Consider the following 24,000-nt stretch of genomic DNA (forward strand, 5'->3'; position numbering starts at 1 on the left):
GTCGCTTTTTTTGCAGCGTGATGGTGGCCAAACCAGCTTCCCCTGATGCTCAGCTGAAACCCATTGACATGTCAGGTAAGACACCCCCCCCCCCCCCCCCTCAAAATAAATAAATAAAAAATTTATGATTAAATGATCATTACTTTTTTTTAAAAACTTTCTTGTTGTTGTTGTTGTTGTTGTTGTTGTTGTTGTTGTTGACCTCAGTTGCATGCAGGCTGCTGTAACCCGTAGTTATTAAATTGCTTTTCCCTTTTTATCTTTCTTTTTTAATTTTTTTTTAAGGCATCCTTTTTCATTGGTCTTTTTTTTAATCATATCAAATAATGAACGCTGGTGGCTGATGTCACCTAAACACGCACACACCTGGGCAGCGCAACTCTTGTTGCTGCTAGCTTTGCCCTGGGAGGAAGCCACTCGAATTGCCCAGCAGTGGAATAATAAAGTAAAGTAAAGTAAATGAAATGAAATAAAAATAGACAGAGGGAGAGGATAAAAAAAGGGGCGGAAAAAGGGCAAAGAAGATAGATAGAGGGAGAGAGGAAGAATATAGGAATATATCATAGCTAATACAGTTTTATTTATCATTTTCAACAAGGAAAATAGAACATATTTAAAAGCGATGTTCTAAATTTCTTTGTACAAATTCTGTTGGTGGACCCTTAATTTTTCAGGCTTTAATTATTTGCAACTTTTCTGCTCTACAAACAGGGTACGCAGGTCCAAAGTATGATGAGAAGGGCCAAGTGATTTCCCACAGCATCCTGGGATCTTACGACGACTTTCGACGAGAGGCTGTTGCACGAGGGGATCTGCTGGTGAGTATCTTTAAAAGATCATTTCTCAATTTATTCTTGTCTCTTGCTTTTATTCTTCTACTTTCATCTATTGATGAAGATCTTTCACCTAGGTCAAAATGTGCATTTTTCATTTGTGTACCAAGGCCAGCTGAGTCAAGTTTTCGTCATTTCTAAATTGTACCCAATGGCAATGCTATTTTGACGAAAACTTGTTGCTCTTTCTGTGTCTCAGGACATCCCCACTCCACGTATCCATGACGCGTCTCATGACGAGGACAACCGACTGACTGTGAAGTACGAGAAGAAAAGAAAGAGGACAACGCGCGAAACTCCCAGGAAGTCTGAGGACAACGCTCTCAGACACTGGCAGCAAAAAATGATTGAACGCAAGCGCCAGCAGGGATACATTTCTAGTAAGTTTGATTTTTAAGAACAAAATTAAGTTTGACTCTTTGATTAGTGTTTGTATCTCTGTTTGCCCACACCCTCTGTTTGCCCCCCCCCCCCCCCCCCACTCCATTTTGTAACAAGTAAAAGAACGGGGGAGTTTCAAGTTTCAACCCATGAACATAAAAGAAGAAGCTGCTAGCATTCCACGCGCAGAGGAAGCGACCCAAATTTCCCAGCAATGACATGGTAATACAGTGGAACCTGCCTTGGTGACCCCTGGTGACCCCTGTGACCTCTCCACAACAACCACCTGCCCACAATGACCACCAGACAAAGTTTCTTATGTACATCACCTTTCCTTAGTGACCACCTGTCAATAACAACCACTTTTGGTTGGGCCTTAATGAGTGGTTGTTATATAGACTGAGGACGTTCCACTGTAATAAGAAATGAAATTAAATGCATTTTGTGTGTGACAGAGTTGCTGCAGAAAGCCCCCTTCATACCAACAAAGGTTCCACTGTAATAAGAAATGAAATGAAATAGATTTGTTTTGTGTGTGACAGAGTTGCTGCAAAAAGCCCCTGAGGACCTTGTGATGAACCAGGTGGACAATTTCCGCACGGTGCAGGAGGACCGCTACCTCATTGACCGCACCATCCCCTTCCTCGACTACGGCAAAGGATGTGAGTAGAGGTGCATTATCACAAGCGCAAACATGGCAACATTGAATTTGATATCCCACTTCTGACACCATGTACAAATACTCAACGCTGAGTTTTGTTGCGAGAATTTTAATTTCAACTCAAAATGGCACCAGTTTGTTAGCTTACGTCACGACCAGTGCAAAGCATGCTGGGTTAATATCTGTCTAGATATCACCACGGAAACGTTAACAATTGTTGAAAAAAATTCACGCAGAAGCTTTTATTTTAAGGGATGTTTGGACCTTTTTTTTTATATCCTCGTTATAGCAGCTCCTAATTGTGCCAAAAGACACTAAAAATGTTCCCATTTTCAGGGAGAGGGCCCTGGATCTTGTGAGACCTGGCCCGAGGGGCATGAGTAAGCTACCAGATGGGTAGGGAATAGCCATACTCTGCTTTCAATTGGTTGAAATTGAGATTTGACATGATATTAACAAATCAGACCCCGTGGTTTGTTATCACCCAGTTGGATGACAACCACTGAATTGCTGTGTGCACCTGGCCTGAGCCCTGGTAAGCTGGATTCCAGCTTTTTTTTTCCTGATTTTTACATTTAGTCAAGTTTTGACTAAATGTTTTAACGTAGAGGGGGGAATCGAGACGAGGGTCGTGGTGTATGTGCGTGTGTGTGTGTGTGTGTGTGTAGAGCGATTCAGGCTAAACTACTGGACCGATCTTTATGAAATTTGACATGAGAGTTCCTGGGTATGAAATCCCCGAACGTTTTTTTCATTTTTTTGATAAATGTCTTTTATGACGTCATATCCGGCTTTTCGTGAAAGTTGAGGCGGCACTGTCACGCCCTCATTTTTCAACCAAATTGGTTGAAATTTTGGTCAAGTAATCTTTGACGAAGCCCGGACTTCGGTATTGCATTTCAGCTTGGTGGCTTAAAAATTAATTAATGACTTTGGTCATTAAAAATCTGAAAATTGTAAAAAAAAATAAAAATTTATAAAACGATCCAAATTTATGTTTATCTTATTCTCCATCATTTTCTAATTCCAAAAACATATAAATATGTTATATTTGGATTAAAAACAAGCTCTGAAAATTAAATATATAAAAATTATTATCAAAATTAAATTGTCGAAATCAATTTAAAAACACTTTCATCTTATTCCTTGTCGGTTCCTGATTCCAAAAACATATAGATATGATATGTTTGGATTAAAAACACGCTCAGAAAGTTAAAACAAAGAGAGGTACAGAAAAGCGTGCTATCCTTCTTAGCGCAACTACTACTCCGCTCTTCTTGTCAATTTCACTGCCTTTGCCATGAGCGGTGGACTGACGATGCTACGAGTATACGGTCTTGCTGAAAAATGGCATTGCGTTCAGTTTCATTCTGTGAGTTCGACAGCTACTTGACTAAATGTTGTATTTTCGCCTTACGCGACTTGTTTTTTCTAATGTTGATCGATGCCTGCAAGTGACATGTGTTTCTGTCCGCCAGACCGTGTTGGGAGCGAGTTCTGGAAGCAGCAGGAACGCTTCGGGGATGAACTGGCCGGTGTCCAGTAAGTCATAACATTATAACAGGTCACTTACCTTTCTATGAAAAGGTTCCTTTGAAATGTGCGTGTGTGTGTGTGTGTGTGTTGTGTGTGTGAGTGTGTGTGTGTGTGTGTGTGTGTGTGTGTGTGTGTGTGTGTGTGTGTGTGTCCGTCAACTTGTCTCTATGATTGGTACTTTACCCATTTCTTTTTTTCTTCATGTGTGGGAAGTAAAATTGTTTAAGATGACTGATACTGAAGTATTCATACTTTTCCTGTTTACGTTATCCCTGTTACACACCAGCTTTATTATTTCTGTCCATTAATTATCAATGCATGCTATCCAGTAACACAATGTTCCATACATTTTTCAGTATGACCTTGACCCAGTCGGAGCGGGGTTACCCAGCACCAGTAGAGCATGTTGGGATACCTAACTGTGTGCGGGAGGAAAAAGGTGCGTACGCGTCTTTTTTGCAAACTTAATTGACTTCAGTCAAATAAAAATAAAAATATTGTTCATTCATTGATCATGCTTAAGTTTCAAATTGATAATGGCCCAATAAAGATGTTTGTGTATATATTCAGAGGAACACACGTCCAGTGAGGCCATTAGCAATACACTGGCTGATATATTGTGTCATTTCGTCCATCTTGTTGAGTCTGCACACATAAAATGGGGGCCAGTGTCGAACCATCCCAGGCACCGCTAATAATACACCGACTGATGTGTTGATTGTTCCATGTGTATTGACTGGGAGCCGGAGTACCACCTTTGGCACCGCTAATAATACACCGACTGATGTGTTGATTGTTCCATGTGTGTTGACTGCCCTTACAGAAAAAAAGGCCCTGTGGCGAGCCTCGCAGCGAGGTCGCAGCGAGCCTCGCTGCGAGGTCGCTGCGAGGCCGTAATTTACCATGCAAATTAAGTTTGCTGCGACTAAGTCGCAGCTAGCTGCGATGTAGTTATATATCCTTATATGGAGATCCCACCCGCGAGCTTGATGTGATGAGGTCGCGGCTAGCTGCGATGTTCCCTGCGAGCTTGCCGCGACCTAGCAGCAGCTAGCCGCGATGTCCTGGACCCCTTACTGTGAGCTTGCCGCGACCAGGTCACAGCTAGCCGCGACCAGGTCACAGCTAGCTGCGACCAGGTCACAGCTAGCCGCGACCAGGTCACAGCTAGCCGCGATGTTCCTGGGATCATGCTGCGCGGCTTGCCGTGATGTAGTCGCAGCTGGCTGTGATGTAGTCGCAGCTAGCTGTGATGTAGTCGCAGCTAGCTGTGATCTAGTCGCAGTTAGCTGCGATCTAGTCGTGGCAAGCCACAATGAATTATTATAGACCCAAGCAGGTTACAGCTAGCCGCGACCAGGTCGCAGCTAGCCGCGACCAGGTCGCAGCTAGCCGCGGTAACCCGGACCTGTTCCTGATAGCTATATACCGCGATTAGGTCGCAGCTAGCCGCGATTACCTCGCAGCTAGCCGCGATTACCCGGACCTATATGTGGTAGTCACAGCTATATATCCGCGACCATGTCACAGCTATAGCTAGCAACGACCAGGGTGAGCCGGGATATCCCTGGCCTGTCCTCCAAATTCTTACCACGTACAAGCTTTCCTTGAGCCAGCTGCAGCTACCTGTGCAGTTGTCACGGTTTACTGCGATGTCCATGAAATCATCAAGCAACGACCTTCAAATTTCACAGCAAGTGAGCTGCAACCTAGTGATGAGTGATAACTTACTGCAGTTATGCAGGAGGAAATGCTTTACCAAACCCTGAACATTGTTTAGATGGTTTAAAGTCCCAGTTAAAATATACCTAAACCCTCCCAGAAAAATGCTGCAACCAGCTTGTGGGTGCATGCAAATCCTTTCGCACTGACAGGCCATTGTGCTACATACATTCTAAATTGACTAGAGACAGAAGCAGTTCAACACATGCAGACGCATATTCTCAAATGTAAAACAAACAATTGGTTTAAATTCAAATTATTTAATAAAAGCTCATTTGGCATAAATTCAGATTAAATAGAGCAAGCTGTATCCTGCGATCAGGACGAACAAGTTCATCAGAGTTCACAATTTGTTGCCGAAATACAAGATCGCCAGCACTAGCAATCGCTCATGCTGGGTTTTTTTACCAATGTCACATGGGTTTAGCTAAAGGTCTCGTGAGTAATTTTTTGTTTAAACATAAACAGCTGCTTAACCTTTTTTCCAAAGTTAATTGCAATACACCCTAAAAGTAAAAGTGTAGAGCTATCAGCGATATAGTTATTATGAAAAACTATATTTCGAAAATGAAATCAAGACAGTACATTACAGGCTAACCAGTACATAATATGTTGCATACCTACCAAGTAGTGTATGCACTCTCCAAGAAGTTCTCCCCTTCTTAACCCAAGGTGGCTGAGTGCATCAGAAACAAAATCAACAGAGATGAGATTCTTCCCCTTTTTCGCGGAATTCTGCTCAAAAGTTGATCCCCAGGACCATTTTCCTGAATCGTCCAGATCCCTTGAGAAAAAAAAAGGGGGGGGGGGGGGGGGTAGAGGTTGATTATCAAAAATCTGACCTGCCAATGACTGAATCGCCCAAAAGACTAGACCGGTTTTTGATTGTCCGGACCGACAATACCTCCGACAAAAAAATCTCCGCCGAGCTCAAAACCAAAAATCTACGAAATGAACTTTAGACCCGTGTACGAACTGTCCATTTGGGAACAAATTTTTCCTCATCATCAGTGTCTTCATCGCGGAAGTTCCTAAATGGGCTGATTTAGTTGTTGACTTTAGCCACTTTAGCAAGATGGCGTCGTCAATGCGATTGTTGGCAGAAACAGAACATGCTTTAGCTTCTGAGATTGATAAAGGGCTAAAGAACAAATGGGTTTGGGCGTGGAAAGACGAAATTATAACTACCGAAGTGAAGGGACGAAAACTTTCCATCCGTCTCGGAGATTCGGTTCAAAAGTTGAATGTTCGGGGAAGGCACAATGCACGTGGTGTAATAAAGTACTGGGCTACAAATAGAGAGGCAAGAGCGTGTTGAAAGACCATTTGACCACATATTTGTCCTTGTGTGCACACTTGTGTTTGTCAGTCTGTGAGTGTGATGTTATTTTCAGTGACTGTTGTTGTTTATTTGTGAGATTCATTCTAGAAATGCATGAACAATGCCCAAAGTTCTAATCAAAATATTCTGCTGCTAAGACTCATTTCTGAGCAATTTTTTGTTATGTAAATGCTAAAAACGCATCAGCTTCAGCCCCCTGACTCCCACAAGGGGCAACGCAAAGGGCCAAACTTCCTTTACCCTCTTATGTCAAAATTTGGGAATCTCATCTCTGAATCAAGATCTCTGACAACCTGAAGAAATGCTGTTGTTCCTGTCTCCCCACTGAGGTGCTCCTTGAATTGCGTCTCCCTGTGATCAATGACACCACCAATCCGATCCACAGGAAAGGTAACTTCTGGGAAGAGCTTCTCAAACCAGGAGTGGACCTGAAAAAAAGTCAATATCAGTCTGTGTTCCAAAAGATAATATTACCCAATATTGACGGACTGTGTGATGATATCTTCTGCTATGGTCTGTTGAGACAGTGATATCAAAATCGAGACTGGAGGTCGAGATTTTGATATCACTGTCGAAACAGACCAATAGCAGAAGATATCGTCACACAGTCAGTCAATGTTAGATATATTGCTAATTCTCGGGACATTTTGTATTTATTGTAAAGAAATTACAAAAGTATTTGTCTCAGTTTTGGCTGTTCCATATCCCTCCCTCTGATTATCATTTCTTTTTGTTCACTCTTTTCTTGTACTTTTCAGTTTTTCAAAATGTTTTTTCTTTCAAAAAGTCTTTAGTCACTTGCTCAACTAAATTCTGGGATAATTACATTTTTATATATATTTGTTTGTTTTAAAATTTAGGTGTTTTTGTTTTTGAAGTGGGGAAGCAATAAAGAGGTCGTCGATATCAAAACTGATATCAACGGAAATGTCGTCGATATCACTTTTGCACTGAGCTCAGTTTTGCCCAATTGACCAATGGAAATCCACGTAACATATGAAATAGCAATATACCAGTGCATGAACTATGCTGCAGTATAGTAAAAGGGACAGCCAAAGAAATAAATACAAATTATCAATGTCTATTATTATTTTGTAATTAATTTTAGTGGATAAAGAAAAGACGCAAAGGATTGCTAGCCTGTTTATAAATACATAAGCATATCTATAAGACAAAAAAGAGTTGTGATCAACCGAGTACTTACCACTGAAGAGGGCTTGCCACTTTGCCTCTGTAACTGCAGCAAAACCTTGTTTGTCAGCCCCGGTCGCCACGGCCAGAGGCAAGAAAATAGTTAGCAAGTTGTTGGTGCATGTGTGTCATCTGGAGAAAAGAACAAAAAGTAAGTTATAACAATAACATCAAACACTACTTCTGCAGAAAGAAAAACACCATTCAAACTCAAAGAAGAAAAGTCAGTTATTTCATTTTCAATAAATGAAAAAGCAGCTACCAGTATTTTATAAAAAAAATATATCTGTAATATCTGTTTTCTCACACGAAATAAGTCGACATACATGTGCGAAACATTGCGAGTCCGCAAAACGTTCTCAGAGTCAGCTGGTGAATTCTACTTTTGGTTTCCACTCAGCTGGTGCAAGAAAAGAAGAAGTTACGTGACCAGAATAAAATCAGTTTTTGAACAATATGCAATGTTTTCATTTCGTAGATGCACCAGAAATATTTTTTTTATAAATCTTTAGATACATTGTCAATGATTATTTTCGTTATTAGATTCTATTGGGTTAGACTTAGAGAAAAAAACGAAAGCGGTTCGTAACACAACCCTTCCGCTTGAAACACAGACAGGCCATCGAAGTCGAACCGCTTCGTCAAATTCAGTACAAAATACCTTCTGTCATTTCGTACATCCGCCATTAAAAACATTCAATCAATACTTTAATATGTCTAAACTTACCGAACAGAACATCTTGAATCGATGTGCCGGACGAAAAGAATGCTTGGGTCGAATTTGTTGAGTCGGTAATCGCGGCTTGAGCCACCGGGCGCCATTTTCAAAACTGCAGGCAAAGCTATTCGAGCCTCGTTTTGGGCGTCTTGCTCGGAGGACACATGTCGGACTGACTTCATTTTTTGCTTGTTTAAAGAAAAATTCGAGCTGAATCGAATGGTGTATTTCATTTGGCAGTGTGATAAAGTTGTCGGTAGTTTGATTTTGAAAACTTCAACCGCAATTTTTGGTCACTTTGTTTTCCAGTTCTCAAAATATACGAAATTATAGAGCTAGCTCTGCTCTTTCAAAACACCCATTGTAGTTTCTTTGACGCGGAGCAAGAGAGCGTAAAGTACGACGACCGAACTGAAAAATGTTGCGCATCACAGCGCGCGGAGGCTGTGTGAGGCTGAACGGTACTTCAATAAAATATTCATACAAAATCACATAGTAAACACAAATTAACTAACGAAAATGGTATGTATTTTGATGTGGTATACATTTTTTTATTTTATTCGGTGAATTTCTTTACATTTTTGGCATCTTCAGGTGCATTTCTCTAACCTTCAGTCATCGGTTAGTGGTTCTAATAACCTTTAAAACAGCATGGTCTGGTCCTTTGAAATGGGGTGGAAAAAATCCCGATTGCGGCTAGGAGCTAAGTGATACAAAGAAGGTTTGACCAGTGGACGATACCTTCCGCCTGTGATCAAGACCTGGGAACACATAATTATTGCCGTATTAGACTATGTATGCTTGTTTGTCTAAAAATACGATCAGCTGCGCACCCCCCACTCCGCTGCAACAATGCCAGACATCTGGATGACTTGTTCTACAAGTGCAGCGTAACAGACAGATACAGAGTATGCTTTAATGATTATAACAACTTTACAACTCTGCGTTTGATCAATGGTAACCGCTTTTGTCATTACACATTGAAAGAAGCATTTGGTTTAATGTTTTGGTAAACTTTTTAATGTTGCAACGGTCAAATGTATGGAGTACACCTTTTTTTTCCCTGAAAATATGCCAAATTTGTTTGAGAATACTCCAAGCGCAAAACAGCTAGGGTTCCAGCTATATTTTTTAATGAAATTGTTTGATCGTCACACTGCCAGTTAAAATTTCTCTTGTTTGTTGGTGTGCAAGCTATATATGGTGCTTCCATTCGTGTGCTGTCATATATATATGCTCTGAATCTGATCATTTCTGTTAAGTCTTTATAATATAGGCTGGTTGTACACTTTGAGTTTAATGGGCAATAGCAAGGACTACTTCTCTCAGGGTAGAAGGAGTACTTGGGCAATAGTAAACTCCCTAAGCTAAATGCAGTTAGCAACACATCACCATGGTACTTTCTAGCTCCCAAATTTTAAAGAAGCACAAGATAACACTTTACCTGATTTTTAAATGGAAATGCAACATGCCATATAAACGGTTGCGACCATCTTTGTGAAAATATAATACTCGAGTTTAAAGGTGTTTGTCTACATTTTTATACAGAAATCGGCATCAAATACTAAGTCTAGCTATTCCCTACAAATATCAAAAATACACTCCCCTTCGATCAGGAAGGACGAAGCCAGGGTAACCGATTGAAAATTCATGAAAGTAATGCAGCGTAGTACGATATCCTTATTTGGCAAATGCCAAGGGCAAAAGTCCTCTCAAATACCATGCATTCCGTGCGTTTAACAAAACATCGTGGACAGCGCTCTAATACACTGTGTCAAACTGTTGCTGTGATTGTGTGGGTGTGGCTGTCAGCATAGTGACATGAATTTGATTGGTCGATATTTATAGTTAAAACACATGCTCTCTCCACATGGAAATCAAAACATTAGAAGTGTTATAGCAACTTATACTGTACTTCTCAAAAATAAAAACTTTTTTTACATTTATTTTTATTTTGATAAAAAAATTTCCCCATGCTTCATTCATCATCTGACATAACTTTTTAGCGAAATCTAACCATAAGATTATTGAAAAAAAAGCAGAAATGCAGACGACCTTTAAGCCTTGAATTTTGCTTCAACAACATTTTGTGTGAAACTACAGAATAAAAGTCTCTGGCAGTTGGTAAACAAACAAGAATTTCGGGCTGCTGATTTATACATCCCTTTAACAGAAGAATTAATGCCAAAATACACTTTTTGCTTAAAAACAAAAGAAAATATTTACTTTGTAATATGAAACATATTTCATACAGTTTTTTAAAACATGAAGCAAGCTGAGTGTTATGTTTCTGAATAATATTTGCTGCCACCATGTCTCATTCTTGTGCCAAGATGGTAAGAATATTTGCAAATAGGGCCACTTAGAGAGTCAGACACAATAATCGCTCTATAAGCAGGCCCCTCCATATGATGTTGAAAAAGCCTCCATTAAGGTCGCGGCTAGCTGTGATGTTGTTCGGAAACTTACGCCAAGATCGCAGCTACCTGCGAGGCTCGCGTCAAGGTCGCAGCTACCCGCGATGTTGTTGCGAGGTTCGCGCCAATTGTCGCAGCTAACTTTGATGTTGTTGTGAGGCTCGCGCCAAGGTTGCAGCTACCTGCGATGTTGTTGCGAGGCTCGCGCCAAGGTCGCAGCTACCCGCGATGTTGGCGCGAGCCTTGCACCATGGTCGCAGCTAGCCGCGCTCTTGTCGCGAGCCTCGCGCCAGGGTAACAGCTAGCCGCGATGTTGTCGCGAGGCTCGCGCCAAGGTCGCGGCTAGCCGCGATGTTGTCGCGAGGCTCGTGCCAAGGTCGCGGCTAGCCGCGATGTTGTTGCGAGGCTCGCGCCATCATCGCGGCTAGCCGTGACCAGCTGCGACTAGTTGCTGCGATGTGTTTAGATCGCTGCGACCTCGCAACGAGGTCGCAGCGACTTTTCTTTTCTGTAAGGGTGGGAGCCGGAGTACCACCTTTGGAACCGCTAATAATACACCGACTGATGTGTTGATTAATTGTTCCATGTGTGTTGACTGCAGGGAGCCGGAGTACCACCTTTGGCACCGCTAATAATACACCGACTGATGTGTTGATTGTTCCATGTGTGTTGACTGGGAGCTGGAGTACCACCTTTGGAACCGCTAATAATACACCGACTGATGTGTTGATTGTTCCATGTGTGTTGACTGCAGGGAGCCGGAGTACCATGCACCCTTGGCACCGCTAGTAATACACCAACTGATGTGTTGATTGTTCCATGTGTGTAGACTGCAGGGAGCCGGAGTACCACCTTTGGCACAGCTAATAATATTACACCGACTGATGTGTTGATTGTTCCATGTGTGTTGACTGGGAGCCGGAGTACCACCCTTGGCACCGCTAGTAATACACCGACTGATGTGTTGATTGTTCCATGTGTGTTGACTGCAGGTGTTGAGTGGGAGCCGGAGTACCACCCTTGGCACCGCTAGTAATACACCGACTGATGTGTTGATTGTTCCATGTGTGTTGACTGCAGGTGTTGAGTGGGAGCCAGAGAACCACCCTTGGCACCGCTAGTAATACACCGACTGATGTGTTGATTGTTCCATGTGTGTTGACTGCAGGTGTTGAGTGGGAGCCGGAGTACCAGAACCCGGTGCACCACCCCTGGCACCGGTCCTCATACCTCCAGCAGCGGCGCAAACAGCTGCAGCCAATCATTGGCGAACTGGACCCTCACAAACCGGTTAGTTGACATTTTTCAAGAAATTGTTTCAATTCTTTTTTTTGAGTGTAGTTATTGTATGGTTTGGTCTTTCTGGTCTTGATTTTTGCCCCCTAGTTTGCTGAGATTTGTGAAAGTCTAAAAACGAGTTCACAGAAAATTGATGCAATGGTACAGTTGTGCATTAACATTTGCACCTGCATGAGGCACAAAATCCTGATAGTTTTGATTGCCAGATCGAGCCAACACAAGTTCTTTGAAATCTAGTAATAATACACTGACATATCTTAACAAAAATGTCTTGCAAGAACCTTCACAGATTACCAGTGTACCTCGATCAGCAACAATTGTATTATTTTTATCCAGGACTTTGCGGGCCTGCAAGTGATCGGTACCAGCGACCCCAGCGGCAAACAGGAGGCAGAGAAGGGCTGGGACGAGGGAATGGAGGCCGACTTTGACCCAGCTCAGTTTGACCACATGACAGAGGAGCAGAAACAGCAGATCCAGGAGTAGGTTTGGTTTGGATTGGGGCAACAGTGATGGGGGGGGGGGGGGGGGGGGTGGTGGGGGAGGGAGGGGTGGGGGTGATGGTGATAGGGGAGGGGGGGTGATGGTGGGGGGAGGGGGGGGGGTGGTGGTGGGGGGAGGACAAGGTGAATTTGTGTGAAGCAAAAAGGGGGAGGTGGGAGGGATTGTATGGAGAAAGAAGAGAAAGAGAATGATCTTGTTAGTGAAGGGGGAAGTTTCAAATTTACCAGCTGCTGTTGCCAGATTCTCTGAGACTCAGATTAATTTAAACAAACAAACAAACAAAAACCATTTACATGTGTAAACACCTGCAGATATAATTGTAAGAATAAATCTAAATTTGCCAATGACAAAAAATTATTTTTGACTTTGTGAGCCCTCTGCAGCACGTTCAACAAAGTAATGACTGTATTATGTTTAAAAAAAATAAAAATTGGTGTGTGTACAGGGATCCTTTCCATGAGTACCCTGATGTGCGTGGGCCACCTATCTTTGGCCCCTCACTGCAGTTTGCTGGTCAGACGGCTCGCTGGACAGGGGACAGCAACAGTATGGCTGGACAGGTGTGTGTCATGTTTTATCAAAACCTTGAAGGATTGATGAATATTTTTTGAAATACCAGTACCAATCCGATTTCACTGTTTCTTCTCACAACGAAACTCCTATTTAAGATCCTGTATTTTAAGACTACCTCTAAATTAAGACTCGATTTTATGAGACCTTTTCTTCATGGTGTCATTTTCCAGGTTGGAATTGAGGCGCGTGTGACGCTTGAGACGTACACAGGGACCCGTGTGACTTCTTACCTGGAGGTCGTCAACGACGGAACGACCTCTGTCTTCTTTGACTGGAAGGTGTGTGGCTGTGATGACAAGAACACACACATCTGTGCACACACATGCATTTTACATGCATACATGCACACTCAAACAGACTCTCTCTTTTTCTTTTTCTTTTTCTCTCTCTCTCTCTCTCTCTCTCTCTCTCTCTCTCTCTTTTTCTTTCAGACACATGCATACACACACATGTAAATGCCATATGCATTCATACCCAGACAGACAGACAAACACACAGACACACAGACAGACAGACACACAGGCATACAGACAGACACATACACGTTAGCAATTTTCTCCCCCCCTTTCCTAACTTATAGAAGTGCTAGTCTTTCGGATGAGATGAAAAACCGAGGTCCCTTCGTGTACACTACATTGGGGTGTGCACGTTAAAGATCCCACGATTGACAAAAGGGTCTCTCCTGGCAAAATTATATTGGCATAGATAAAAATGTCCACCAAAATACCCGTGTGACTTGGAATAATAGGCCGTGAAAAGTAGGATATGCGCCGAAATGGCTGCGATCTGCTGGCCGATGTGAATGCGTGATGTATTGTGTAAAAAAATTCCATCTCACACGGCATAAATAAATCCCTGTAACATATTATGTTTATGATGCAAAATAGAAGACGGATCAAAGCAAGCAACTGTCGATAAAGTTTCAATACCTTTTACATTTTGACTTCTTCTTCTTCTGCGTTCGTGGGCTGAAACTCCCACGTACACTTGTGTTTTGCACGAGTGGAATTTTACGTGTATGACCGTTTTTACCCCGCCATTTAGGCAGCCATACGCCGCTTTCGGAGGAAGCATGCTGGGTATGTTCGTGTTTCTATAACCCACCGAACTCTGACATGGATTACAGGATCTTTTTCGTGCGCACTTGGTCTTGTGCTTGCATGTACACACGGGGGGTGTTCGGACACCGAGGAGAGTCTGCACACAAAGTTGACTGAGAAATAAATCTCTCGCCGAACGTGGGGACAAACTCACGCTGACAGCGGCCAACTGAATACAAATCCAGCGCGCTACCGACTGAGCTACATCCCCGCCCTTACATTTTGACTTCATTTTGAACATCTTTCAGGCCAGGACTGAAAGTACAAATGTGTCCGACACAAATTTAGAAGGATACTTGACAGCAATGCAGGCCTGAAAGTGGCGAGTAGAAACACGTAACTAGCGAGTAGAAATATTCATCTACTCCCCAAATGCGAGTTAAGTTGCTGAAACAAATGGTTGGTTTGGCGAGTAAAATTTGCTCTATGGCTAGTAAATTTTGAGAAGCACCAGCCAAATTCCAGTGCACCATTTTGTGGACTTTCAGGGCTGCAATGTCTTATATACTGTTAAAAAATATGAACAGAACATTTCATGTTGCAGAAATTGCCCAAGGAAAACCCCTTTGACCTGATTCAGCCTGAAGTGCAACGCTTCTACTTCAACAACAGCAGTGGTGAGTAATTTATTTATTTATTTATATGGGAGATTTATATAGCGCTTGACATTCTCTAAGCGCTTTACATATTAATTTCTGTCGTGTGAGATGGAATTTTTTACACAATATATCACGCATTCACATCGGCCAGTAAATCTCAAGCCATTACGGCGAATATTTACTTTTCACGGCCTATTATTCCAAATCACACGGGTATTTGGTGGACATTTTTTATCTATGCCAATACATTTTTGCCAGGAAAGACCCTTTTGTCAATCGTGGGATCTTTAACGTGCACACCTCAATGTAGTGTACACGAAGTAATTGAGTAATTGGTACACCTGTCTTACCTATGACTATGTGGCTGATGGGGTTGATTTCAACCTCCTCAATTATCAATATCTTTCAAAGAATGTTTGTATAAAGGCAAAAATAATTAATAAATCAATAATTAACTAAATGAAAAAGAAAGAAACTAAAGGAAGAACCCAATCCAGCTGATATTTATATTAACCCAGCCATTGCCTAACACACAAAATCTGGCATTGACAATTGTCTTTGTTATTAGTCCAAGCCCAAGGGAAGTATTGAGAGCGAGAAGAAGTTGTCACCCAACCATATTGTGTGTAGGATTGAATAAAAGTGCACAGAACCTTGTGTTTATAATTGAAGCAACAACAACACCATAACCAATGACAACAAGAGGCGAAGCCTTCAAGGCTCTCGTAAGAAATCGACAAACAGTAACACAAACTCAATCACTCCGTCACACATACACACACACAGTAAGCATAGGTGACACGGTGCAAGAGTGCGAGACAGACACTAGATCTAGATCTGTCTGTCTGTAGCCTACTTACGGGGACACGACTGCCAGATGGCCAGATCGAAACTGCGCTTTCGACAGCGCTTCCTCGCGCAGACACCGGAAACACGCTGTGCAGATTAACATGTAAGAAATCTCCTTTGGCATCTTCTTTATCTATTTTTCTGGAGCTACGAAACCGAACAATGTGAAATCGTCTTCTCCGAATCGGCGAACTGCAGCTCGGTGATAACTGTATCTAATACTATACCACAATCCTTCACGCGATCTGACCTAACCTTGACCCCTAACCTGGTCTACATACCACACACGACACAAACCAGTCAGCTGTTTTTACCCCCCCAAAACCCCCCACCACCCGTTTTCTTTGGATACAGACTTTAACTACATACGTGCCGACGAAATGTTGATCATTGCTTCAACACTTTGAAGCTGTTGCTTGAATAATAACCAGGTAAAATTAGTATTTCGGTGTTCAGTCAAATGTTAAAGTTTCTACCACAGACATACATACATACGCACGCACGCACGCACAGACAGACAAAAGTTAGCATCGCATAGGCTACACTTACGTGAGCCAAAAACAACAACACATTTCTCCGCCATGTGGTATTTGTCAGGTACTAACTAAGGGTAACATTTCACGAAATATACCTACATTGGTGCACGGCAGATGTAGCTCTAGTTTCTCGTGCGGGCAACGCTGTTTGACTTGAATGATGAAAGTCGCTTGTTCATTACAATGCTTGTTATATCTCAGGTGCCATGAGAAAGGTTCCGTATAACTCTCGCTTACTCCATTACACATGTCGTATGCATTTAGAGCGCTTCCTTCCCTTGGGTTATTTGATCTTTAAAACTCAAAAGATGTTTGTGTCTACCTGACCAGGTGTGGTTCTACCCGGAGAGACGCTGCGCATCCCCTTCGTGTTCAAGTCGGATTGTGCGGGCGTGTTCACGGAGCAGTGGCTGCTGGAGACCAGCCCGGTGCTGTGTGGCGGTGCCGCCCTGGCCTTGACCTTGAGGGGCGTGGCGCTGCAGGAAGACAAGTACCAGAAACAGCGCGAGGAGCTGGAGGTCAGGGAAGAAAGACAAGTTTGGTACAGAGGGGGGGCCTAGTAGCTCAGAGGGGGGGCCTAGTAGCTCAGAGGGGGGGCCTAGTAGCTCAGAGGGGGGGCCTAGTAGCTCAGAGGGGGGGCCTAGTAGCTCAGAGGGGGGGCCTAGTAGCTCAGGGGGGGGCCTAGTAGCTCAGGGGGGGGCCTAGTACCTCAGAGGGGGGGCCTAGTACCTCAGAGGGGGGGCCTAGTACCTCAGAGGGGGGGCCTAGTAGGGGGGCCTAGTAGCTCAGAGGGGGGGCCTAGTAGCTCAGTCGCTAGAGCACTGGACTAATTGTGGTCCTAGGGTTGCGGGTTTGAATCCAGGCTGGGACAGACATGGATCAACTTTATCTGCAGACTTAGAGATGGTTTCCATGTCCCACCCCTGTGTCACCACAGTGGCTAGTATAAGACCTTGGTCATGCTGCCATAAGTGCTGGTTGTTAATTACACCTACACTTGCACACACCTGGGTAGCGCCACTCTTGTTGCTGCTAGCTTTCCACTGCATGGTGTTGTCTTCTGGTATGTTTTAGAAAACCTATGAGTTCATATGGCAGATTTTTATAGGGCCGTTATATAAATTATAGTTTAGCCTAAACTCATGTTTGCCTGGCTTTGCCAAAGGAAATTCAAATGTTTCATACATGTAGACACACAAAAACCCTTTCTCCTTCAGCAGTATTTTTGTCTCTTGTCTAACAGCGTGACCTTGAGACGAAGCAGTCGATGCAGATCGTGACCCAGTTACTGGAGGACATGGTCGGTGGGATCCGAACCCCCGTTCGCTGTCGCTCCCCTGTGGACGCTTACATTACGGAGGAGGACATCTTCCACCGACACAACCCTGGGGTATTGTTAGACTCCTTTATGTCATTGTGCCGTACAGTGGAACCACCCTTTTAAGACCTCCAAAAATCTAAGAAAATCGGGTCTTAGAAACGAGGGAGTCTTAAAATGGGAGTAATTTTACAGAGGTTAAGAACAGTCAGTCTGAGAAAAAAAGGTCTTAAAAAGGAGGGAGTCTTAAATTCGGCGGGAGATCTTAAAATGGGGGTTCCACTGTACTGACTTTTTTAAGTTGTTACAATGTTCTTCAAGCTATGCATGCAATGTGATGCTGTTGCGATTTATGGGACGCTTTTACAAATTTCCATCTTTGTGCATCCATGAATTTTGATGAGAAGATCCTGTCTCATTTCCTCTGTTCTGTTCTTTAGTCTTGCATTATCCAGTCCCTGAAAAGAAAATGTACTAGCATGCATACTTTTATGTGATTTACTGATTGCCTGTCGTTGGCATATGTATTGTTGCCTGTTAGAATGTGTGCATGTTTGAGAGAAAGAGTGAAACAAAGAGTCAAAGAGTAGGTTACACGTGTGTGTGTGTGTATGTGTGTGTGTGTGTGTGTGTGTGTGTATGTGTGTGTGTGTGTGTGTGTGTGTGTGTGTCCACTGTGTGTGTGTGTGTGTGTGTGTGTGTGTGTGTGTGTGTATGAGTGTGTGTGTGGGTGTATGTGTGTGTGTGTGTAAGTATGCGTGTGTCATGTGTGCATGTGCTTGCATGTTTGAGTGCATGCAATGGTGTGTGTATGCATGTGTGCACGTATACATGCATGTGTGTGTGCAAGCATGCATGTGTGTGCATGTGAGTGTACACATGCATTCACATATGGTTCCCACTGATATGGAATCTTAAATTAATTCTAATTTGTACGTCCCTAAACAGCTGTTCTATCGCCACGAAGCGGTGATGGAAATGAAGCAGATCCACCAGCAGCTGGTGCCAGAAGAGGAGCGCGACACAGCCGTGTGGGACCTGTGTGTGCTTGACATCAGGGATGTCAGTACTTCTACATTTCAATCTCAATTATATGTCAAATGTTGAAGCTGAAAAGGCTGTATCCACAATGGGTGTGTTTGTTGTGTGCTCTCTCTTGTGTTTTGAACAGAGGAGGGGCAGAATTAAAGGTTGTTTTTTTTGCAAACGGAAGTAATATAAGTATTGAACTTCAGCTTCTATTTGAATTCTTGCATGCTGACAAGTGTGTCTGAATTACTCAGTGTGTGTTTGTGTTTGTACCAATGTGTTTCCCTGTGTATAGATCATGGGTAATTAATAATGAATTGGTTGTGTAAGAGTAAAGTTACATATTCTTGCTTTTCCTCGGACAAACTTACAACATGTGGTTCCTGTACACGTGTATGAGACACCCCCCTTGCCAGTGACTGGCCTGTTATGTCCTGTATGAGACACCCCCCTTGCCAGTGACTGGCCTGTTATGTCATGTGGGAGACACCCCCCTTGCCAGTGACTGGCCTGTTATGTCATGTGGGAGACACCCCCCTTGCCAGTGACTGGCCTGTTGTGTCATGTGGGAGACACCCCCCTTGCCAGTGACTGGCCTGTTGTGTCATGTGGGAGACACCCCCCTTGCCAGTGACTGGCCTGTTGTGTCATGTGGGAGACACCCCCCTTGCCAGTGACTGGCCTGTTATGTCATGTGGGAAATAATGTCATTACAGGCCAGGCACCAGCGAGGGGGTGTGTCTCATATAAGTGTACAGGAACCATGTGTTGTAAGATTGTCCAAGAAAAAGCAAGGGTTCTCACTCTTTTACAACCCACACAGTTATTTCCGGAATTTGTCTATTGGGAAGGTTGTTCCCTGGTCAAACCTCCACAAACAATCTGTAATCTTGCCCAGCCGTGTGCATCGTAACAAAAATGCCCACGATAATTGTGTCTCAATCTGTTACATATGCATGATATTTTTCCCATGCAGACATGTTGTAGTGTGTGAACAGTTTTGAAAGTGCCGATTGATGTACAGTGTATTCATTATCATTTAGTAATTACTACTGGCTATGTTGTTGTTTGCTTCAGATGATCATGGCGCTGGATGAAGACGACGAGAGGAAGGAAGCGCTGCTTGTTCAGCTGAACAACATCGCCTCTCGGCTCACCTTCGCCCCACAGATCCCTGTGCAACAAAAGCTTCATAATTTGTGGTATGTTACGCTGAAACCCCATGCTAAACCCCCCCCCCCCCCCCCCAAGCTGAAGGGAGATATAATCATGAACTTTTCTCTGAGAGTTTTAAAATGAAGGGTTTTTTTGGATTCATTATGCTGATCACATTTAATAGGTAAATATCATTGCTATTAACAGGGCAGTAATTGTGGCACTTGGTATTTTAGGATTGGACAGAGGGATGAATTTGATGATAACCTTATTTTGGTATGCACAGTGCAAACAGCTACGACTACTGTATGGCAGCTCACTTTCCCCAGTGAGAATGAAGCCCGAATTTCCAAAAGGGTAAACCTCACAGGACTATATGAAATCTTACCCTTATCCTTAATTATCCTTATTTGCAGTTACAAGTTGCTGGCGGAGGCGGTGGACAGTATCGTGGGTCAATCCACACAGATTAGGCACACCATGGGGATGACTGCACGAGAAATGACCGACATGTTTGAAGAAAGTCAGTACACCTCTTTTCCCTTTCTTTTACACTCATCTTTTTTCTTATTTTTTTTTCTTCAATATGTTTACAAATTGTATTTGACCTATGTTGGACATAAGCTTCATAATGTACAATATTTCTTTCAAATGAATGTTAAATATATGTATGTATGTGCAGTTGGATATGTGTATGCAGCATGCAGTAATATAAACACACATTATCTTTTACACTGATGGTAGCTAAGAATCGGAAGTAGCAGTTAGCAGACGATACAAGGGAGACAATCCCAACATTCCGGCAAACGCAGAGGTCTTTCGGAATGATGGGATTGTCTTCCTTGCAGTCGTCTGCTAACATCTGGTCAAGCTTCATAATGTACAATATTGTGACTTCTCTCTCTGTAAATGACTAAGTTGATCCATCTCAATGTGACTTCTCAGTGAATCAATGTTGGTGCGACACTGAATATATTATGATCTCTAATCTGCATATTTTGAAAGAAAAAGGCGGTATGTGATCGATTGAACATTGGATTTTCCTCCCTTGAGCCATGTGACGTCAGAAGCCGACTAAAACTCATGTTTTTGCGGCTGTTTAAGACAACAAAACAGTGCATGTTCGTGTGCGTTCAATTGTAAACAAAAAGATACAAGGAATGCTAACTAAAATGGATCTATACGTTAATGCTGTTTGCCTTATTGACGAAAATGTGACATTTGACACAAAAATCGACAGTCATTGCATGTTTACCTTGATCGATAACGCAGTCCTGTAGAACAATAGCTGTCTCGGTCAGTCTGTGTAAAAGGTCTTATTTTGGTCAACGATACATTAAGTATATTATAGTGTCCGCTCAATATTTTGGCTTTTCGTTCAAAAACATACAGATCAGAGTTCGTTATCCCCTGCTATGCCAAAAACGTATATCAACGAGTAATTTTACTGAGTCCACGTGCCTCACCCTAAGAAAGACAACTGTTTCATAGGCGATACAAACCCGAACAGTGTTATTTGTGAACATTGTCTATTTAACTGTTTCAAAATAGTGTTTCATTCTTCAAGTCAGGGGTGTTTCAATAAATGAAAAAATCCAAAATCCAACTTTCCAAAATTCAGAATCAAAATGGTAGGTAAGTGGAACGTTATTATTGACAAAACAAAACGTTACGATAAATGAAAAGTACATGTGTTTTTTCGAACCTATACACTTAGGGTTGCATGGTAAAAAAAGGGACTCGAAACCTGTCACCCAGAAAAAGCCTGATACTGCGAGTTCTCCGGAGGGTGAGGCTATAGATAGAGTTGATGGGATGGACATTTTTGCTGTTTGTGGCTAGTTTTCAGGACGTTTTTGCTGTTTGTGGCTAGTTTTCAGGACGTTTTTCTCCGTTTTTCTTGCTGGTGGAGAGAGTTTGGTTTTGCCATTATTTGCAGTATTCACAATCAAAGCTTTTGATTTTTGAATTAGATTAGTTTTGTTTAATTTTCCTAGTTTATGTAAATTCTGTACCATCTGAGCTAAAGTACAGAAATCTGTGTGCTAGTTATAATCCCAGTGTTTTTAGAAGCTTGATAGTTTTAAAGAATGCTTAAGTTAAACACTCATTTTTGTTAAAACGTCCAATGTGTCCCTAGTCTTTTTATGAAGTTCTGTTGCGTTTTCTTTACCATGGCCTGGACTCAACGTCGCTGATGCATACAGAAGGCAGAACATAGCGAGGGCTTTTTTTTAGAGGATGCAAATAATTACCCCTTACCTTTAAAACTAGTTTTGGTTTGTGTTCTGACTTGCCAGTGGCATGCTGGGTATTGCATAGTGTATGTATTACGGTGGATCATGGAATATGGACTTGTTGCATACTGATGATTTTTTAATTTTAATTTTTTTTCTTATAGAAACAATCACTTTTTATCCCTGAAATCATGTAAATTACAAAAGTATCAATTATACATCTTGGTGTTATTATTACATGTTGGCTCTTTTATGTAGCAAAAACCGCAACAAGGCTGACATGTTTTATACATATAGATTCGTTCTTACTTTCTCTTTCTCCGTAGAAATTGACAGAACATCATTCATCATATTTCTATTTAGAAATTACGAAGTTATAATTGCGAACATTATAATCATTTAAAACGCATTCAACTATTTCACAATTTGGTTTTATTGATTTATCACAGCCGGACGAATTCGTTCAAGTGAGTGTAAAAACAAGAAAGTGCAAACTGTAACAATCTCCATCTCTAATAATGTATTCACGCTCACGTCACTTCAAGACTTGGAAATATATATTTTGCAGTGCCTTTAACATTGCACAAGTTCATAATTATGTACCTCTGATAAAGTTGATTTCAATTTTTGTTTAATCACCATTGCATGAGGAGCAGGGATTACATATCAAGCCTTGCTTTGAATGTTCTTGGAGTTTTTAAACTGTGTTCATATATAATGCTTATGCTTTAATCTTTGACCCGCTGTATGAATCTGATTTCAGCTAAGTATATGTCGAACAGAATGTTTAACTACTTTGGCTTGAGCTTAAATCTTTTCTTATGGTTGACTGTGACCGCCTTACACTTAAGGTATTTAATAAGGAAGCCCTTTCAACTCCTGCAATTATCTTCATCGTGTAGCATAAACGTTTTATTAAATGAAGAGTTATTGTGGAGTACTGAATATTATAATCGTCTTCTTGAACTATTCAAATATAGTGTGTGTGTGGTTTTGGTCTTATTTCAGGTACTTCAGAAAAGCATACAATTTAGTGTGTTCAGCATGCAAAAAAATACAAGGCTTTTTGGAAGGAGAGATATTTGAAGAGGATGCAGATTTAAAAAAACGCAAACTTGTTGGCGTTCCTAAGTTTGATACAGTGGAACCCCCCTTTTAAGACCCCCCAATTTAAGACCCCCCAATTTAAGACCCCCTCCTTTTTAAGACCTTGTTTTCTCAGACTTTCTGTTCATAACCTCTGTAAAATGACCCCCATTTTAAGACTCCCTCCTTTTTAACCCTTAGGCTGGTTGTCATGTCACCTGGTTGTCGCGACATATGTCGCGCTACTTTACGTATACTGTCACCTGGTTGTCATGTCACCTGGTTGTCACGACATATGTCGCGCTACTTTACGTATACTGTCACCTGGTTGTCATGTCACCTGGTTGTCACGACATATGTCGCGCTACTGGCTCAGTCTGTTTGGTCGGTTCCGATTACCTCCCATGGCTGCGAAAACCTATATGACCGTTTTTTGTTATTTTTCTCTCTGTTATTGTTAATTCACCAGTGGCTATGTAACATGTGTTACAGAATTGCACCAGTGTAAGGGTTAAGACCTGATTTTCTCAGATGTTTGGAGGTCTTAACATGGGGGTTCCACTGTACTCTAAAGAAAACTTGATAGAATAACGACACTTAAACCGAACATGATTAAATAAACAAAAGAATAGATATAGTTTCATTCAGCATAATCATTTGTGAAAAATCTCTTTATGCAAATGCGTCGCTTTTCCGCACGCTGGGTATGTTAGTGGTAAGGCAGGTTTCACGGTAATCAGACTCTTTGATGTGTGTAAACTTTGCCTTCAAATTACTTGCTTACTGTGTTGATTTTCATCATTTTTTCTGCTTGGCATGAGTAAGTATGGTATTTGCAATACAAAAAAATAAATAAAAGCTAAAATGTTTGTGTTTGAGCAATTGTTTGAGCGAGTTTTTCGAAACGAACGTGT

At 42.0% G+C, this 24,000-nt stretch overlaps 1 protein-coding gene and 1 long non-coding RNA gene across 9 annotated transcripts in view; one reads left to right on the top strand and one right to left on the bottom strand.

Annotated features, from left to right (window-relative positions):
• Positions 1-24,000, top strand: part of LOC138950927 (MYCBP-associated protein-like) — a 71,130-nt gene that overhangs the window by 36,820 nt on the left and 10,310 nt on the right. For 6 of the 8 annotated variants that reach the window (XM_070322640.1, XM_070322642.1, XM_070322638.1 and 3 more), the window contains 17 exons: positions 17-75; positions 712-818; positions 1,033-1,213; positions 1,757-1,876; positions 3,354-3,417; positions 3,768-3,850; positions 11,970-12,091; positions 12,437-12,582; positions 13,050-13,164; positions 13,348-13,455; positions 14,822-14,894; positions 16,592-16,779; positions 17,505-17,651; positions 18,528-18,641; positions 19,686-19,810; positions 20,180-20,286; positions 21,481-21,552. In XM_070322640.1, the coding sequence (XP_070178741.1) occupies positions 17-75; positions 712-818; positions 1,033-1,213; positions 1,757-1,876; positions 3,354-3,417; positions 3,768-3,850; positions 11,970-12,091; positions 12,437-12,582; positions 13,050-13,164; positions 13,348-13,455; positions 14,822-14,894; positions 16,592-16,779; positions 17,505-17,651; positions 18,528-18,641; positions 19,686-19,810; positions 20,180-20,286; positions 21,481-21,552 (1,931 nt within the window). Of the gene's footprint in view, positions 1-16; positions 76-711; positions 819-1,032; positions 1,214-1,756; positions 1,877-3,353; positions 3,418-3,767; positions 3,851-11,969; positions 12,092-12,436; positions 12,583-13,049; positions 13,165-13,347; positions 13,456-14,821; positions 14,895-16,591; positions 16,780-17,504; positions 17,652-18,527; positions 18,642-19,685; positions 19,811-20,179; positions 20,287-21,480; positions 21,553-22,449; positions 22,468-24,000 lie in introns of all 8 variants that reach the window. The other 2 variants (XM_070322644.1, XM_070322645.1) reach the window with 2 other exon arrangements.
• LOC138950936 (uncharacterized) lies at positions 5,378-8,928 on the bottom strand. The gene is made up of 3 exons (XR_011450871.1): positions 8,394-8,928; positions 7,680-7,798; positions 5,378-6,903 (listed from the first exon to the last, which is right to left on the bottom strand). It is a non-coding gene; the product is annotated as an uncharacterized lncRNA (long non-coding RNA).

This window comes from Littorina saxatilis, linkage group LG16, assembly GCF_037325665.1.
Source record: "Littorina saxatilis isolate snail1 linkage group LG16, US_GU_Lsax_2.0, whole genome shotgun sequence".
NCBI lineage: Eukaryota > Metazoa > Mollusca > Gastropoda > Littorinimorpha > Littorinidae > Littorina > Littorina saxatilis.